At 42.1% G+C, this 19,586-nt stretch overlaps 1 protein-coding gene across 1 annotated transcript; it reads right to left on the bottom strand.

The window, feature by feature from the left end:
• Window positions 1-1,717: 1,717 nt before the first annotated feature.
• rbm18 (RNA binding motif protein 18) lies at window positions 1,718-18,138 on the bottom strand. Its single transcript, XM_084160022.1, has 6 exons — window positions 17,496-18,138; window positions 16,006-16,494; window positions 10,515-10,641; window positions 9,711-9,791; window positions 6,365-6,453; window positions 1,718-2,835 (listed from the first exon to the last, which is right to left on the bottom strand). The coding sequence occupies exons 2-6, from the start codon at window positions 16,485-16,487 to the stop codon at window positions 2,676-2,678; spliced, it is 939 nt and encodes a 312-aa protein (XP_084016148.1). The 5' UTR covers window positions 16,488-16,494; window positions 17,496-18,138; the 3' UTR covers window positions 1,718-2,675.
• Between the last annotated feature and the right edge of the window lie 1,448 nt (window positions 18,139-19,586).

Here is a 19,586-nt window from a genome sequence, read left to right as displayed (position 1 = left end):
TTTCTTGTAAAGCCATTCTAAATGAGACAGTCATTAGAAACATAGCACTTAATCGAATCATGTTTTTTCAATTTGCATAATTACAACATAATTATGCACCATAAAGGTTTATTAAGGTTGAATTATTCATGTTATAATGTATTCTTTTGGGTTCTTTCACTTTATGATATTATAGGCTATACGATTTTAAACGAGACAAACAAAATAAAGGTAGTTTATTTACAGTGAAATGTATTGTTTGGCCTCTGTCAATGTATTATTATTATTTGATCGGTTGATTATTATAATAAATATTAATATTAGGGATTGTTTCTTTTTCTGATTACTGAAGGATTCAACTTAACGAAAAGATTTGATTCTGCAATAGGATCTATTGAAAATTTGACACAATATAAATACGACATCTCATTCTCACCCCAAATATGGGCTTTCTAAACATCCAATAGTCTATTGGAATGAGGGCGTATGTAGCTACTTTGTTTAGCTGTGAAAAAGGACCTTGAAGACAATATGCTTGTCTCATTGACTCGTGATAATCCTAGAAACACATAGGCCTTTCTATCACAGCATCAAAAATACCAACTAGCGGTAGTTAATTTATTAATGATTGAAATGATGGATAATCAGGTCTTCATTTGATTTCCAATTTACAGACCATATTGAGACCCGCGCAAGTAACTGGAACTTCGGCAGTAAATCAATCACAGTCGCAGACATCACTGAAGCCGCGCGCATCTCCCCTTCAACATGAGAACCATGTTGAGTGCTACAAAGAGTTTGCGACTTCCCCGAAGCTGTTTCGATCATATCAGGCTTTAGCTATGTCACTGTAAAAACATTTTCAATTCACAGGAAGATTAATTAATAACATAACTGAACCATTCTGGTGATTCATTAACGCGCAATTACGCGCTACATGTATCTTATTTAATTAATGGATCTCACAGCTCGTGAAATTGTAAACATGCAACATGATTGCTAAATAAATCATTAAAAAAATACTGTTAAGGTAAAATATTCTGTGGTAGGCCTACTGTCTTTTTCTTACCCTTCAGGTTGCAGGCAGAGTATCTATGCACCATTCATGTGGGCATCAATCTGACACCCACATTTCAGCTGCTTGCAACACATTTAATGGGAGCGGGGTGAAGAAGCTCAACAATGTGATATCAAGTTCATTTCTTGATTGAAGAAAATTCTATTAGCCTTTTTTATTAGTCAGACTATGAGGACTGGTATTATATAAACCTCATTGAAGATAGATATACTGTGCATAATATCGATGAGGAGTGGTAAATAGATATAGGAATCTCCTGCTCTAGTTGAACCAGATTCTTCTAAATATTTGGCAGATCTACAAATTATGGGATACATAAAATAGCCATGTAAAACCTTCAAAAACATGTAGACTACAATACAGGACAGTATGGGCATTATATTAAAATACAAAAAGAGAACAAATACTATTTGTTGTTGTTTTTCAAATACCATTTTATGATTGAACAATGTAATCTATGAGTTGAGTTGCAATGTAGCTTTCTGGGTTTACTTTGTGTCATAGCATAAATACAAATAGTTATATTGTCCAAAGTTGCTCAACATTCTCCACTTATAATGACCCTCAAATCACAGTCAAACATAGCCAAATATGTGTTATGAATAAAATACATTTAGCATAACCTTCTTTGATCACAAGAAACACAATGGTGACAACCACTCAGTTTTAAAGACATGATTTTATGCCTTGCCTTCTTTTTTGTGACTACAGACCAACAACAATATGCTAATGCTAAATAAGTGACTCACGAGCATGTGGGAAACATATTATACTGTATTAGTCCACTACATCAGGTCAAATTGGAATTATGAAGGGTAATAATGTCCAACTACCAACACTGAATGGCAAAGACAGAAATGAAACATTACAATAACAATGTATTTGAAAAAATCCTGACAGAAAACAATAGTAAGAGCAATGGAAGGTGTGATATTCTACACATCATACAATATATATAGCCATTGAAAATAGTTTTGGCTGGAGTTGTAGAAAAGTAGATTACAAAAAAACAAAACCCTCCTTGAAAAAAAACCAAAAAAATCCTCTTCCAAGTAAGAATACACACACTAGGTAAAAAAAAAAATAATGGCTTGTTGCGCCGTCTGTCCAAACCTGAAGCCATACAGTTTGGTGGCCTGACTCCCACTACAGCCTGGTCCCAGATCTTGTTGTGCTCTTGCCAACTCCATTGCAGTCATTGTCAATGAGTGACAAGGAGTTGGCATAATAGCACAAACAGATTGGCGTCAGGCAACTCCCACAACACTACAGTGTAATAATAACTTAACAATCTGAGCATATTCCACATATACGTTTGTATCATGGTAATGTTAATTAGCACTTCAATTGTCTTGGAATCTATTCATTTATTACAGGAGACCGCTGTAGAGGAAGTCACTGAGCCAGTCAGGTATTGGTAGAGTTGCAAAATTCCAGTAACTTCACCAAAATACCCAAGTTTTCCAGAAATCCTGGTTGGAGGATTCCAGATTTCCTGCTTATCCCTTTCCGCTACGGGGAATCTTCGAACGAGGAATTATGGAAAACCTGGGAATTTTGGGAAAGTTACCGGGGAAATTTTGCAAGCCTAGGTGTTGGATGTTCTGTCCCCTGTGTGTCATCTCCTGAACCTGCGGAAGGGTCTGCTGTAAGGCTGTGGGCGTTTCTTCTCTGGAGGCTTGTTATACATGTAGGCTGAGGGGCCCTGGTACTCCTCATCTGGGTTCTCCTCCATCATCTGAAGCTTGGCCTCGATCGCACGAATCTTCGCACTCGTACTTTGTATGGTAAGGGAGAGGAAGAGAGAGTGAGTGGGTAGGAGAGAGAAAGAGAGTGACTGTAAGAGAGCTAGAGAGAGTGAGTGGGGAAGCAAACGAGGGAGAGCGAGAGAGTGGCAGAGAGAGCTAGAGAGAGAATGGGGGTGGGGGTGCAGCAGGAAAAAAGGAAACTGTATTCATCTTTCATCTCTTCCTCCACACTGACTGGTCTATGGATGGTGTTATTGAAGTTTATGGTAAATTAAATTAATGCACTTTCCTAAGGACTCTCCTTTAAAGGAGAATTGTGCATTTTTTTTTACAAACAAATCTACATTTTTTATGTAAATTGCATGTTATAGAAGGGTCCAGACACTTTTTTCTTGCACATTTCACTTGTTTTTGAGAATCTTACCCCTACCAAATACATCCTTTTAGAAACTGAAATGCTCTCAGCAGGGTTCGTACAGACAGTGGCAAGTTAAACTCAAGGACTTTCAAGTACTTTTTGAAGCACTAATATTTACTTTCAAGGACCATCAATTTGTAATAGTTCCTATTATGCAATTGTTTCTAGTCGCCACCAGATGGAAGTATATCGCCACAACCTGATGAAGAAAAAACAACTTACTATTCATCACTACCTTCCTTACAAGTTCTACTCAATATTACATGTTTCACTACTTACTCATTACATACATGAGTGGTAAGTCAGTACTGATGATGTTGACTGATTTCCTTATATGAACTGTAACTCAGTAAACTCTTTGAAACTGTTGCGTTAATATAAATTGTCTTTCTATTTAAAATTGTCTTTATATTTCACAAAATGTTAGGTCCCACAGGCTGTCCAAAACACATTGATATAAAAGTGAATTCTGACAGTGTAAAAGGCCCCTAGTTTACTCTAAAACGTTGTATGCTATACCCATTTGAAGAGAAACAAGTTATTAATGTGTTTGATAAGATTAAATATTCTCTCAGGGGACCCTATTTACATTTTAGGGAACACCACATGGGTCCCCGACCACTGTAATACTAAACTCTCTCCCTGCTTGCTTCAATGCTTCCTCTCTCTGTGTATCTCCTTTGCGTCCTTCATTGCAGCCTCCATCCAACGTTAGCTTCTAACTTCATCCTTCTAGCCATTGCTAGCGACCAGATTAACAGCCAGAGCCCTTGAGCTACACAGCTAGCTAGACATCTGACTGAAATATCAGCGACTATTTACCAGTTGTACACTCGTTCTCCAAGAGTCAGGGAGTTTTTGTTTGGGGGATGTCTGTTGACACGGACGAGTTTCCCATCGGACAGAGTGGTGAATGAATATGCTGCTAACAAGGCAAATCTGGGGGAGTAGGCAAACATAACGAGCCTACATGAATAATTTGTGATTAGAACTCAGATCAAGAAGCCTTCTGAGCGTTGATCAATGCCGGGAACGCAATAACAAGTGCGTAAACAATAATTAACAAAATAAAAACGTGCGTAAATGGCGTTTACCCTCCACTACATCCCTGGTTGGCTCTGGCAAAACCCATTCATAAACATCAATAACCTGCCAGGCAGGATTTAATCTACACTTGACTGGCATTTTAGCTATCTATGTGACATTTGGCGGCGCCTAATCAGTCAGTTCTGTACCTGCCTGGCTGAGTGGCAGTGTGTGTGGAATGAGCGAGCTTGCCTGTCAACGGGAGCGCGAAACAAGTGAGGAAATAAAACTTGGTAGTCTGCCTGGAAATTAATTTGCAAGACCAATACATTTTTCATATTAACATATTTGATCATTTTCAGTTCTCCTCTCATTTTACTTCAAGTACTTTTCAAGTACCAACTTGAGAAAATTCTGATTTATGGTATTCTAGTACTTGAATTTCAGAGTGCCAAATTCAAGTACTTTAAGCACCTCAAGCACCTTGTGCGAACCCTGTCTCAGTATAGTGATGGTCTTTAGATGTAGAACACATGAAATTGTGTCATTCCGAACTTTATCCGCAAAGTTATATTCCATTTTGTTGAGACTCGAGAGATACCGCTCCGTCCATTCTAGCAGCAGGCTACACGGAGAATTGAACAGGTGGATAGGGGAAACGGCTGGAGTCGCACAAAATGGAATTTAATGTTGCGGATAAAGTTTGGAATTACAATTTCATGTGTACAACATCTAAAGACCTGCATCACTATACTGAGAGCGTTTCTAAAATGATGTATTTGGGTGTTTTTGGAGCATTTGTTCATGTTTTTCAGAGCCCCCGTACTGCACAACAAGGATGAGGAAGAGAATCGCTGGTTGGGGTACATTTCTAAAAAATAAGTGAAATCACAAAAAACAAGTGTCTGGAACCTTCTATAACGTGCCATTTACATCAACAATTGAGATTTTGTTGTTCAATAGAAAACTTCTCTTTTAAAGTCCATCTTAGACATGGTTGTTTCAGCAATAAAACTAAAAGTGTTGAATTTGAGCTCAAGAGGCCATTTGTTTTTATAACTTCTCCTTTCCACTTATTTATAAACACTCCAGTACCCCTGCACATTGAATACGGTACTGACACTGACCTGAATATACTTGCATTCTCGTGTTTCTTTAACGCTCATCGTAGTTCGTGTGGTTTTTATTCTTACTTAGATTTTTTGTATTCTATCTTCTATTATTATCTACACTATATATACAAAAGTATGTGGACACCACTTCAAATTAGTGAATTTGGCTATTTCAGCCACACCTGCTGAAAACAAAACTAAAATGACTGCAGCTTGGCTGAGAGGACCGGCAGATGATCAGTTATAGGGTAATAAGGCTGCCTCAGCAAAGTATCTGAATAAAATAAATCTACTATACTAGAGAATCTGAGTAATCCACCATTATAGTATTTGATCAGTTTTTACTATCAAATCTTTCCAAGGTGGCCAGAGCTTACTCATGGGTAAAATATTTGCCGGGAACATTATGATAAAGGAATACGTTTTCCATTGAAAGGCCCAACAATTAGATAAGTAAAGATAAGAAAGAGTATATTATGATTACTATCACTGCATTCTTGGGAAAGAGCTCTCGGTAAGAATTTCACTGTACTGTTTTACACCCTGAGCACTTGGTGAATAAACTCTGAAACTTTCAAAGGTACAAGAAATGAAAATAATACTTATACAAAATTTGACAAAGATGGAATCCGCAGTAGGGGTTTTTGTTTTGTTCGACGAGGAGCGTTGCGTAACATTGTAAAATACATCGCAGTAAATATTCTGCTGTTCTATCGCCCGTGCAATGATGTCCGATGGAAAAAACAGTGTCCGTAGTTTGCAGTAACTTCTTTGTTGTTGTAATATCGCAAATGGACGTGGCAGTTTCACCATTAAGGATTCCAGCTTTAAGTACATTTAAATTAGACTTTTAGATGTTGATCATGAGTTCATGAGTCTAATATGCACCCTAATCTGGTATGTCATACTGTAATTCATAGGCTTCTAAAACATGTATAGTGTAGGTAAGGAGGGAGGGAGAGTGATGTATGAAGGGGGAGTCAGAGAGACAGATTGGACCGACCTGAGATTGGTTGGTAAGTCTAGTTCTGCGCTGCAGGACGGCTCCAGGCTGGCAGGACCATTCTTATCCCCTCGGAAACCCTCAAACCTCTGAAAGAGATAGAGAGAGAGAGAGACAAATAGAGACAGAGAGAGAGAGACAGAGAGAGAGACACAAATAGAGAGAGAGAGAGACAGAGAGAGAGAGAGAGAGAGAGACAGAGAGAGAGAGAAATAGAGACGGGGAGAGAGAGAGAGAGAGAGAGACAAATAGAGACAGAGAGAGAGAGAGAGAGAGACAAACAGATACAAAAACAAAAGCAAGGAGAAGAACATCTGTGAGACATGTAAGTAAAGTACCATAGGACATGAGGTATGAGGAGAGTTTCTAGAGAATGAACTGCAACTTCCTCCCACATGGCTGGCTGCTGAGCAGAGCTGGTAACCACAGACGGAGCAGAGCTTTGAGGCCAGCTAGCTTACGGTTGGTTGCCTACGGTCGCACCATGTTTGGACCAGGTAACCAGAGCGGAGCCCGTTTAGCTTACGGTTGGTTGCCTACGGTCGCACCATGGTTGGACCAGGTAACCAGAGCGGAGCCCGTTTAGCTTACGGTTGGTTGCCTACGGTCGCACCATGGTTGGACCAGGTAACCAGAGCGGAGCCCGTTTAGCTTACGGTTGGTTGCCTACAGTCGCACCATGGTTGGACCAGGTAACCAGAGCGGAGCCCGTTTAGCTTACGGTTGCACCATGAACCAAGGAGGGACCATGTCACTCCGTTTGTCTGCTGCTGCTGCTTTTGGTCAAATCCCCTCACTGGCATTGTGATGCCCTTTTCTGAGGCATTGTGGGGAAGGTGAACGGCACAGCAATATTACTGTGCATTCATTCCTCTCAAAACCGCCCCTCACAACTTCCCCAACGTGAGTGATGCAATGTGAACCTGTAGAGAGAAGAAGAACGAAAAAACATTAATATAACAGAAATGACTCATATCAGACTTAACAGGTCTAGTAATCAGTTAGGATCAATAGGATGCATTTTAAATAACTGTCATGATCACCATGGTTTCAAAAAGCATAGAGTTGCTTTCTGAACCAATATGAATGAATGGATGAATGACATTTTTTACATTAGTCATTTAGCAGACGCTCTTATCCTGAGCGACTTACAGTTGGTGCATCCATCTTAAAGGGATACTTCAGGATTTTGGCAATTAAGCCCTTTATCTACTTCCCCAGAGTCAGATGAACACGTGGCATTTTTATGTCTCTGCGTGCAGTTTGAAGGAAGTTGCTAACTAGCGTTAGCGCAATTGCTAATTAGCGTTAGAGCAATGACTGGAAGTCTATGGTAACTGCCAGCATGCTAGTAGATACCATAGACTGCCAGTCATTGCGCTAACGCTGGTTAGCATTGGCTCACAAAACTCCCAACTCCCTTTATACTGGATGCAGAGATAAAAACGGTATCCATGAGTTCATCTGACTGGAAGTAGATAAAGGGCTTCATTGCCAAAATCCCAAAGTATCCCTTTAAGATAGCTAGGTGAGACAACCACACATCAGTCATGAAAATGACTATTCCTCAACATAACATGGAAATAAGTATTACATTGAAAGTAAACAAACAGGCCCTTGTTTCTCACGCCAGAGTACTTAACCCACTAGTCATAATAGATGCTGAGGTCATACATTTATGGCCAAGATTAGGCGTCAAACAATGACCCTCAAATACTCCCTTCCCTCCATTTTGCAAGGCTTTCTATAAGAATGTATCCTATACGTTCCGGATAGGCAAGCACCACGGGTCTATTTTCTGCATGCATGATCTGTATCATATTTCTCTTCTTAGATCAGTGCCTCTTCCCTCCATTATCTTTAAGTACACAGGTTCAAAGGTCAGGCTCAGAAGCGACCAACTCTTCTGGAAAAAAACATCCATCCAGTGGTTGATGCATGTCCGAAAACAAAGCTGAAGATCTCCAGAGTTGGCCCGTCCATCCCCTTGGTCAAGCCAAGGGGACTTTACATTATATAGAACAACATGGCATTTACAAGGAAAAAGCAATTGCATGCAAAGCAATAGCACGAATCCTTGAATGACTTGACCATTACTTGAGCATCATTAAAAATGTAATCAAAATGATTGAATTCTATTGGCATTAATGTCACTCGATACAGAATGGCTCAGTGAGACAGACATGGGATGTGGAAATAGACTAGATGCACACACGTGTGTACGGCCCAGTACGTCACTGGGGCCGAGCTCCCTGCCATCCAGGACCTCTATACCAGGCAGTGGAAGACCCTAAAAATCATCAAAGACTCCCAGCCACCCAAAACATAAACTGTTCTCTCTGCTACCGCACGGCAAGCTGTACTGATGCACCAAGTCTGGAACAAACAGGACCCTAAACAGCTTCAACCCCCAAGCCATAAGACTGCTAAATAGTTAGTTAAATAGTTAACCAATGACCCAGACTCTCTGTATTGACCCTTTCTGCACTAACTCTTTTGATTAATCACATGCGCTGCTGTTACTGTTTATTGTCTATCATGTTGCCTAGTCACTTTATCCCTATATGTACATATCTACCGCAATTACCTCGTACCCCTGCACATTGACTCGGTGCTGGTACCCTGTGTATATATCCATGTTATCGTTACTCATTGTGAATTTCCTTGTTATTATTTTTCTATTTGTTTCTTTCTGCATTGTTGGGAAGGGCCCGTAGGTAAGCATTTCACGGTTAGTCTACACCTGTGGGTTTACGAAGCATGTGACAAATAAAATGTGTGGGGCCATGCCATGAACCCTGAGAGGGAGTGGGGTGGGGTGGGGGTCTGGAACCAGTTGTCCGCTGCTTGTTGTTGTCAAAGGAGGGCTACACTGTTAACCTTGACCTGATCCTGGTGTCTCTTTCCCCTCAGGGGAGAGTGGGGGACAGGGGGTGCACAGGAGGGGCGTGATTCGGCCCCATACAGGATTTCCTTAGTCCATACAGCAGCTACCTATTGTTAGGGACAGACCAGGGTTGCTGGAGTCCAAGAGATCTCCCCCTGCCTAGAGGGAGTGACTGGAGCACGGCCCTCTCCGGTCCTACACGTCTGCTACTGTTCTACACTCGTACCATTACCATTTGTGGTCTGTACACCATGCTGCCATTATGTTGTACCCAATAACACTCACACACCACAGGCAAACACACTGCTGCATGCATGACAGTTAGGTTAACTTCATAACATGTATTAGGCTAGACTTTTTGCCCTAAGAGAGGGACACACAATGAATCACAGGCCATGCTGTGTGTGTGTCTGTGTAAAGTAAAGGCGAGAGGTTGAACCGGGTGACATTTACCTTTACCTGTGCGTGTGCCCAGCGCACCACCAGCTTCTTGGACAGGGCCAGCTTCCCATTCAGACAATGGATCGCCCTCTCAGCCTCCTGGAGATTGGAGAAATGGGTTTGATCCTCATAAAAAACATAATTTCATCAACAAAAACTAGGCCAGTATCATTACATTGTAGTCATTTAGCAGACACTTATCCAAGACCTCTTATACAAATCATTATATCATTATTCTTTATCATAAAGTGATAACAGAGACAGTTATGACTGATGATGGATGGCTCACCCAGTCCATGGGGCTCTAGTGGTGCGTGTGTGTGTGTGTGTTCGTGTGTGTATGAGGCTAATAAACACACACTTCCTGTGAATAACACCCAGGGGACTGCCTCCCATCACACTTGAGACACTCACAGTGAATAAGAGATCTTTATCTTAGCTTTGGTGGAGCCCTGAAGAGCCCTATGAAGTTTGAGACAATATCTTCATGGGGAGAGATGGGAAACAGTTGGCTATACTATACCCTTTGTCTATGCTGTGTATAGCTTTTGACTAGCCCTAACTTTTCACTTTTCATTTATATAATGCACTTACCTTTTTCTACTAGCACTGACTTTGCTGATAACTACTTAATTTAGGAAAAATGTACTTACTATGACTGTGATATGTGGTTGTCTCACCTAGCTGTCTTCAGATGAACACACTATTAAGTCGCTCTGAATAAGTCTGCTAAATGACTAAAATGCAATGTACATTTATATGAAGTAGAGACTATCTTTTCTTGGAATTGAAAGGTGTGAAATGGTTGGTGTGGTGTTGTACCTCTTTGGTGTGGAAGTTAATAAAGCAGTATCCTCGGGGCTGGCCCTCCAATGGTCCAGACTTGTGAAACAGGAAATCAAACTGTTTCACCTTCCCAAACTTCTCCAGAAGCTTTACCAGGTGATACCTGCAGAGGAAATACACACACAGACTTTATACTGAGATTCACTCTAGCGCTTTTGATTTGCTGTGACAAAGTAAATCAATGTATTTGATGTGCTTGGATAAAGTAAGTAACATATTACTTTAAAATAACATTGTGGTCATGAGTAATCTCCAAACACATTTGACTAATATAAAGATAGAATTCCAGTAGAATAGGTTGAAACAAATAATTACTAAATGTCTTTCTCAATACAGGCAGGCCTTTCAACATCAGACTTCTACTATCAACTAAGAACATTATTCATAACATAATTGGCTAACATTCCATTGTCACAGACAGTGCAACATATTCATAAAACATCATGACTATATTTGCCTTCCCTGTCACCTGCCCCTGATTAGAATGACCGGTCACTTACACCTTTTTAGCCACAGTAAATCTTTTATCCACACAATAGAGAGGATACAGCGGCAGGACAATGAGAGAATAAAAAAGAGGAAGCCTGAATTCAAGAAAAACATTCACTACTGTACAGGGCTGCGTGCGGCTAGCTGCCGTGAAGCTCTAACTGCCTTGGCCTGTTAGCCTATAACAGGCGTGCCAAATTCAACATGGCCACCTTCCATTCAGAGGTTCTTAGCAGTGGGATTCGTTGTCACTAACATCCAGGATCCATAAATAATATTCATTGCTTGACCGTCTGACTCTGAGGTGGTCTCAGCTATAGCCTCATTGCCCTGTAAACAAGTGTTCAACTATGAAGAGTCTCCTACAGCAGTAAATACTGTACTGGCCCGGCCTTGTACGACTCAATAGATGAATTAGTCATAAACATGGCTAACAGCTGTACCAGTGATTCAGAGGGAACTTCAGAGGTTATACCTCCAGACACAAGAGACTCAACATTTTGGGATGATTTAGGCCTACACCCAGTCTACACACTGTGAAGTTCAAGTAGAAGTGATTACGAGAGTTCTCGCACACGTATAACAGAGACAGAAGTTGGGAAAACCGTCAAGGAGATATATTTAGTCCAAGCTGTAATGGGGGGAGCTGTCTGAACAAGAAGCAGCCAATTTCATATGTCAATGTCGACGGTCTGTATTGATGGGCAGCCTAGCATGCAGTCTGTGCGTAGTAGAGTGCATTCTCTCGGTTGTCCGAGCCAAATGTGACTGTCCATGCACGCCATAAGTCTATGCTGCACGCTACCAATTCAGGGCGTCATCAGAAAAACATCAACAGCGTAGACTGGGCATGACCAGATGAATAGAAAGGCTACCTAGTCATCATTTTTGGCTATATTCATCATCTCTTATGGAATTATAAAACGGGTAGTGGTTGTGTCATAGTCATCACAGGTATGTTGAAAGCATGACATACAGCTACATTGGCTGATGTTGAATTCCACACAATGCAATAGAGCCTCAATTCTGGCAATAGCCTAGGTCCAAGTCTAAACTGTTTTTATTGATCTCAAGCTTAGGTCGGATACAACACATGTTTCCTATTGAAGACTAATCACTTAGTTTAAAGAAATATCTACATTATTTCATAATGTACAACAATTACAATGTGAATGTCCCTTGATAGCCTATGTTACGTAATTTAAAAAAACATAGGTAAGCCTTTATTTTTTCCCCCCCGGAGTGACTGCCTGGGAATTGTGTTGTGTACAAGTAGCCTAACAGAGATGCTTGTTGCTTTTATACTTTTGTCCAGCAAAGTTATTTTTAAATCGTGGAAAGGTATGTAGCCTAGGAGCAGGAGCTTGGGGAGTACTAGGGATCCAGGGTTGCATCCCAAATGGCACCCTATTCCCTATATAGTGCACTACTTTCAAATGTCACCCTATTCCCTATATAATGCACTACTTTTGACCATAGCCCTATGGGGCCTTGTCAAAATAAGTGGACTACATAGGGAATAGGGTGCCATTTGGGATACATTCATGGACTGGATGTATTAATGTCTTTCCTTGGCCTCCCAAGAGATTTCTCTACAAGCAGAATTTCTCACTTTCCCAGACTCCACCCTCTGCAGGCTGGAATGGAATGTCTTCCTGCGACCTGCTGCTGGTACAGATTGAGGAATTGATAGTGGGCTGATACACCAGGAAGGACCACAGGAGGGGACGGGACCACTTCTGGCCTTTAACAGACCACAATGAACTTCTCCTGGGGGCTGTAAAACGTGCCGGCCAGCGGGAGGTGGAGGAGGGGTGGAGGGGAGCTAAGGTCTGGTGAGGGGAGGAGTGATCTCCTTGCTTGAGGGGGTTATTCTGTGAAAGCATGAACCAGAGCCAAGCTGGACATATGTTAAATAACCATGCAGTGAAGTGGCCCAGCACCTACAGTTCCTCCGATCTAAGATCATCTATTTGAGGACTGAGTCAGGGAGGAACTGAATGTGCCCTGAATATGGCGACCACTCTCAAATTGGGCACCAGAGAAAGAAAGAGACCAAGAGAAAGAGACAACCGTTTGACTGGTCCAACATCTGACATGACCCAGAGGTTTTATGGTCTATGATCTCACATGAACATGAGGTAAAGGAGGCAGTCTTCCCAAGCAGGTCTTTCCTGGGAAAGGGTAAGTTAAAGAGGGCAGTGAGTTCTTCTAAAGAGGGCAGTGAGTTCTCCTAGAGGGCAGTGAGTTATTTTCTTCTATCCTTTTCCATCTTTCCTCTTCTCCCTCCACCAAGTGGGCATGGCCCCATGTCCCGTCTGTACCACCATCCCAGGGCGCAGCACAGAAACAACCTGCAGCTCAGATTGCACATGCTGGATCCATCACTGGCCTAGAATGGGCCCCTGTGGAGCAGGGACAGACAGGTCAACATGTCAGCGCCTTATCAGGAGTGGAGCAGCAGCCCCTCTCTATGTGTGTGTGAATGGGGTGGGTGGAGCCGTGTTATAGGGCTGTGATGGAATTTTGGATGACGTAATAACCGTTAGAATTGCAACAAAAAGAATAATACATATCTTTTTAAGATGCACATTTTCTCCTCTACTCCGCTCCTGACTGCATGTGCTGCTGCAGGGAGGGGGGCGTTGCCTAGGCAACCAAAAACGTGTTTGCTACAACACCTTGCTTGTTTCAGCAAGGAGCAACAAAGTTTTATCACATTGTTCAGTCCATGTTACTGTAGAGTCCATGTTGCAGCAGAAACTGACTCAATCACACAAATGCCCGGCCAATTCAGTCAGCTGTTTTTTTCCACTTTTTATTTTTTCCATGGTTATGTCGGGTACAAAGTTATACGGTAATTGTGCCAGACCTAGCCGTGTGTGGTGTGTGTCTGTGGGAGACATGCCTGGGCATGCGGGTCGAGCAGGCGGGTTGGGGTGTTGTCACTCTCACCTGCTGACTGACACCTTCGCTAAAGACACACTCCTGAAACACAGTCAGGCTGGTGTTTGTCTAAAACAGCCTGTGCCTGGGACTGAGACTGGTGCACAACATGTTTCGTAAGATATCAGATCTGCTGCTATAAGAGCTCAGATGCCTCTCCAAAAACAAATACGCTATCGTGATGCAGCTTCCTGAGACAGGGGGAAGGTAGCAAAAGCACACCCAGATGAAATGCAGCCTCTCTCATTCAAAGGTCAGACAGAATACAGACTGTGACCTCGGAATGATGAATTTTCCAACAAGTTTATTTTATTTTATTTCACCTTTATTTAAACCAGGTAAGCCAGTTGAGAACAAGTTCTCATTTACAACTGCGACCTGGCCAAGATAAAGCAAAGCAGTGAAGTTAGACTTCAGATTACGTTCTCCACCACTCTTAGCTTCTCCAAGAGAAGGAAAAAAGGGGAAATTGAGCAATCGCTCAGCATTGTCCCGAGACTGGATCCTTTCAGAGATCTGGAGGGCTTGAGCGCATGACTGATGACAGTGCTGAGGGTCTGACATCATTGAAGACCTGTGGATTAATTAGCATAGAAAATAACAAGAGAAAAGAAAGGATTCTTGGCTGAGAGAGAGAGAGAAAACACAGAGAGAGAGAGTTAGAGAGAGGGATGAGAGAGAGGGAAAGAGAGGAGAGAAAGTAGCAGTTGCAGAAACCAAGTGGTGGTGTTAAGAGTGTACAACGTTTCGCGCCAGGTTTCTGAGTGCAACTGTAGTGCCAGATGCCCTGGGGGAATCTTCCAGTTTGGACTTCTCCTTAGAGAAATTAGTGATCAATGGCTCCTGATGCTGGAGCAAGCAGTGAGTCTAAGACTTTGTCCCAAATGGCCCCCTATTCCCTATATAGTGCAATACTTTTTTTTTTTCTTCTTTTTTTTTTTAATCAGGACCCATCTCCTCTTCACCACCACAATCAATCTCTCTGACAGAGAATACACATTAGCGGAAAAACTACGAAATTACAGCACAGCTTTTTACCTCATATCTCCATTACTGCACTCAATTACCCACTTATTTGGTCTCCTGGCTCGCTGTAAAAAAAGAACAAAGTGCCTGTAGCTGAATACTGACCCTCACTCAGAAAACAAAAACAGAACTCTACAGTGCTGCCTGCCTGCCTGTCACTTTACCGAGAGGAGGGCCCTGAAGTAGGTCTTGCTACAACAAACACTTGGAGCATGTGAACTAATTAATCTTACCAATCACCAGCCTGTGGGCATATTTTGTTGTTTTCCTTATACCCTATATAGTGCACTACTTTTGACCAGAGCCCTATGGGAATAGGGTGCAATTTGGGATGCACTCCAGGTTATTTAAAGGAAAACAGAGGGTAGAGGAGAAGGAAACGGCTGTCTAGACACCAGCCCCAGCAAGCTGTACATTTTCCAGGAGCCCACCAGCCAATCCCAACCTGTGCTGCCCCCCACCCCACTCCTTCTTCTGAAGCAAAAAAGAGCAGCCAGCAAGCTACAGGTTGACAGAGTAAACACACCAGGTGAGTGAGAAATGATGGCAGCCCTTCAGCAGAACAGGTCGCCATGCCCGAGTGCCTCTCTTTCACACACCCAACGTCGTCTGCTCATTCTCTAGCCCTCACAGACACACGGCTAATCAATCATACAGGCCAGTCACGGCGGTCGCTCCACTGGGCTGCTGCTGCATTGCCTCCCAGGCAGGGAGGAGCGAGCGCCCCCACCTCCCAGAGTCAGAGAGGGTAAAAGTTGCCCCTGACAACTAGCCTCGTACAACCAGCATGATCTTGCAAGCTTACATAAATGATTCGTATCTGTGTAGCAAGCTGGCGAGATCAGGCTGGTTGTACGAGGCTACCTTACCACTGGTTCAGGGTTAAATACATGTTAATCTACCTGATGGTTAAGGAAAGGATTTGAGAGTAGGGTGATCTGATCCTAGATCTGTGGTTAGGGGCAAATTCTACCTCGAGCTTCATGGACCAAGGGGATTCACTCACTCTGTGATTTTAGGATCGATGTTCCCGATCCACAGGCGATGGCCTTCGTGTGACGAGCTTTCTGAAATGATAGAAGCATTCTCCACGGTCTCCACTGCCAGCTGTGCTGTCGTGGGTTTCTTGCTTTCTGAAATGATAGTGACATCATCATTGTCTGCCGTCTCCACTGCAGAAGGTGTAGTTTTCTTGCTTTCTGAAATGATAGTGACATCATTGTCTGCCGTCTCCACTGCAGGTGTAGTTTTCTTGCTTTCTGAAATGATAGTGACATCATCATTGTCTGCCGTCTCCACTGCAAAAGGTGTAGTTTTCTTGCTTTTTGAAACTATGGTGACATCATTGTCCTCCACGGCTGATGGTGTGGGTTCCTTGCTTTCTGAAACGGTAGAAGGTCGCGCCACTGTCTCTACTGCAGACTGAATAGGTTTCTTGTGTTCTGTAACAATGGGGGAACTCTCCGCTGTCGCCACTGCCGACTCCATGGGTCTCCTGAGAGAGAAAGAGAGAGATGGGGCACACTCCCAAAGACTTTGGCAAAATAATGTGTCCCACAACTTCATTAAATACTGATAAACCCGTATGAAAATTAAAACATCTATCAAGTAGCCTAGCTAGCTAATCACAACAAGTCCTCATTCTTTGTGATCATACTTTTCACTGCATTCACTGTTCAGACAGAAACATTAACTAGCCATCAGACTGTTAAATAGTCACCACTAGCCAGCCTCGGCCCAGTACCCTGCCCTGAACTTTAGTCACTGTTACTAGCCTGCTACCACCTGGTAGTCAACCCTGCACCTTAGAGACTGCTGCCCTATGTACATAGTCATTGAACACTGGTCACTTGAATAATGTTTACATACTGTTTTACCCACTTCATATGTATATACTGTATGCTAGTAATGGCTCATCCTATATAACTACTGTTGTACACCTTTTCCATTCATATAAGTCGCTCTGGATAAGAGCGTCTGCTAAATGACTAAAATGTAAATGTAAAATGTATATACTGTCCATAATATCTATACACACCATCATATGCATATATATCTATATCCCATACTGACATTCATTGCTCGTGCTAATATTTCTGAATACCTTCCTTTTTGGGGAAATGCGTGTATTGGATTGTTAGGTATTACTGCACTGTTGGAGCTAGGAACATCAGCATTTCGCTACACCCGCGATAACATCTGCAAAATATGTGTACGCGACCAATACAATTTGGTTTAGCTAGCTAGTTTACGTTAGCAGCAATCTAGTTAACTATCATTGGCAAGGGATCTAGCTAGATTACTAAAGATAAACCATGATGAAATAATATATATATATGAATTGTTTGTATTATGTTTCTGTTTCTCACTTTGCAACATGGATTTGTCAATGCCAAGACCCTCGAGCCCTCGACAAGGACGAGTGTCAAGCTTTGCTAACTAACTAAGCTAGCTATTATGCTAGATCTAAGTGTCTGTATCAAACCTTTAATTTACCTTGTTCGGTAGAAACTTTGTCTGACGGTGAACGGTTCAACTACTCAACGTCTGGAGATTACTATATTAACAAAACGTCAACAGAAATCTATAATTTCGTTAAAGTACCTTGGTACACAAAGCTCCGGTGAGCTAGCTGCTAGCCGCGAGATAATTAGCAAAAACAAAGGCGCCGTTTAATGACGTCTTACACAATCTCTCCCAAAAAGAGCACACACATTGAAGACAGTCTACACACATTATTTGAATTACTATGAGGAATAACGCAAGCTTTGGCTCCAACTATTGGTGCTTTCAAGACAAAACGAGAACTCGCTAAAAAAAAGGAGGTCGAATCATGACGTCAATGATCTTCAGGTCGGAAAGTCGGAGCTCTAGAAATGCCGCGTTCTCGTGCTAGTCGGAACTAGGAAACTCTGAAATGTCCGACTTGCTAACTTGTTGTAGTTATACACGTGCCGCATTCAACGAATCAGCAAGTCGGACATTTCTGAGTTTCCTATGTCCGACTAGCATCTGAACGCGGAAAAAGATGCACCAGTTTCCGACCTGGAATTCCGAGTCGGATGACGGTTCAAAACGATTTTTCGCAGTCGGAGCTTGTTTTTTTCCCCCGAGCTCGCAGTTGTCACGAACCAAAGTCGGGGATTTCCGAGTTCCCAGTTGTTGAGAACGCGGCATTTTTTCCAACGCTCATCACTCACAGCCTTGCGCAAATAGACACATTTTCCAAGATATAGCTAAGTAGTAACATTAAAATGTAACGAAGTTGTGCATGAATACAGTAGTTACAATGTAAAGATCCAATCCCAAATATACTCTTGTATCGATCCAATATGTCTTTAAGCTTACTCGAATGCATGTCCAACGACCTTCCTTCCATACATGACAGATAAATTCCACAAACTGTGTAGCTAGCTAGTAATAGCTATCATGCTAAGCTAGCTAGCTTTCGTGTTACAGTGTGTTACATGCATGATTGATATTGATATGATCGATATGCAGTAAACTATCTAATAACCCTGGACGTATGAATGCTTATAACGGCTGTAGAAGTGTTTAAATATTGTCCAGTGTAACATAGCTACTGTTAAAGCTAGAATCCTTAGTTGCTACATCAATTTTTGGACTAATAAATGCATGATATACTGTAACATACCCATTGATTCTTGAAGAATACAACTTATAAATGCCTCATTCAACTGTCGTACCCCATCAGAACCCAAAATATAGGCCTAAGTTTTACTCCAATGTTTGTAAACAAGGTAACTAAACAAACACTGTATAGCCTCTGAACATGCTTAAAACTATATATTTGATATCATGGGTGGTCCATCCATAGCTCTGTCTATACATTTGAGAGTGGTCACAATTCTCCAGTCCCATCCTTTAACTTTTTAGCGGAACAGGGGCGGGGAGTACGCTTTGTTATTGTTTCAATTAAGATTTTTAGCTTTAAAAAAAACATAGGCCAGCAATATTCAGTGATGTCGTACACTGTGGGCATGCCAGCTGGCCTCTCGCGGTTTATGAAGAAATATCAAACAGAGATACAGTATCCCACTGAACACCTGTGCTACAGTTTTTCTGCTTCACTTCACTTGAAAAGACAGCCATCATCCCCCCTCTATCCCTTCCAGTGGACTCAGACACACTACCAATTGTTACAGCTACCCTAGAGGTAACACAAAAGAGTCATGCTTTTTATTTTTGATCTTCCTATAGCCTTACCACCAGGCACCAGTCGTGTCTTTTAGTGAGCCTGCCTGCTGCTGGCTTTACAAGGGAGTGATAAAATCAGCCAACCTGGGTTTGTTTAGAGAATAAAGCACTTGTATGGTCTCTGCCTTCTGTCCCAGATATTATTGATACAGTAGAGAGCTGCTGACTGTAACAACACTGATGTTTCAGGGGAGGCTGTAGGCTGTGCTGGATCCCCCTGCCTGCTCGTGATGTACACTCAGTGGCCAGTCTATTAGGTACACCCATCTAGTACCGGTCAGGCCCCCTGTAGCCATGAAAGGATGCACCTGGTCAGCAACAATGTTCAGATATGATGTGGCATTCAAACGTTCTATCAAGGGACCTAAC

The sequence above is a fragment of the Coregonus lavaretus genome (assembly GCF_964263955.1).
Source record: "Coregonus lavaretus genome assembly, chromosome: 4".
Taxonomy (NCBI): Eukaryota; Metazoa; Chordata; class Actinopteri; order Salmoniformes; family Salmonidae; genus Coregonus; species Coregonus lavaretus.
This window is presented reverse-complemented; position numbering and strand designations above follow the sequence as displayed.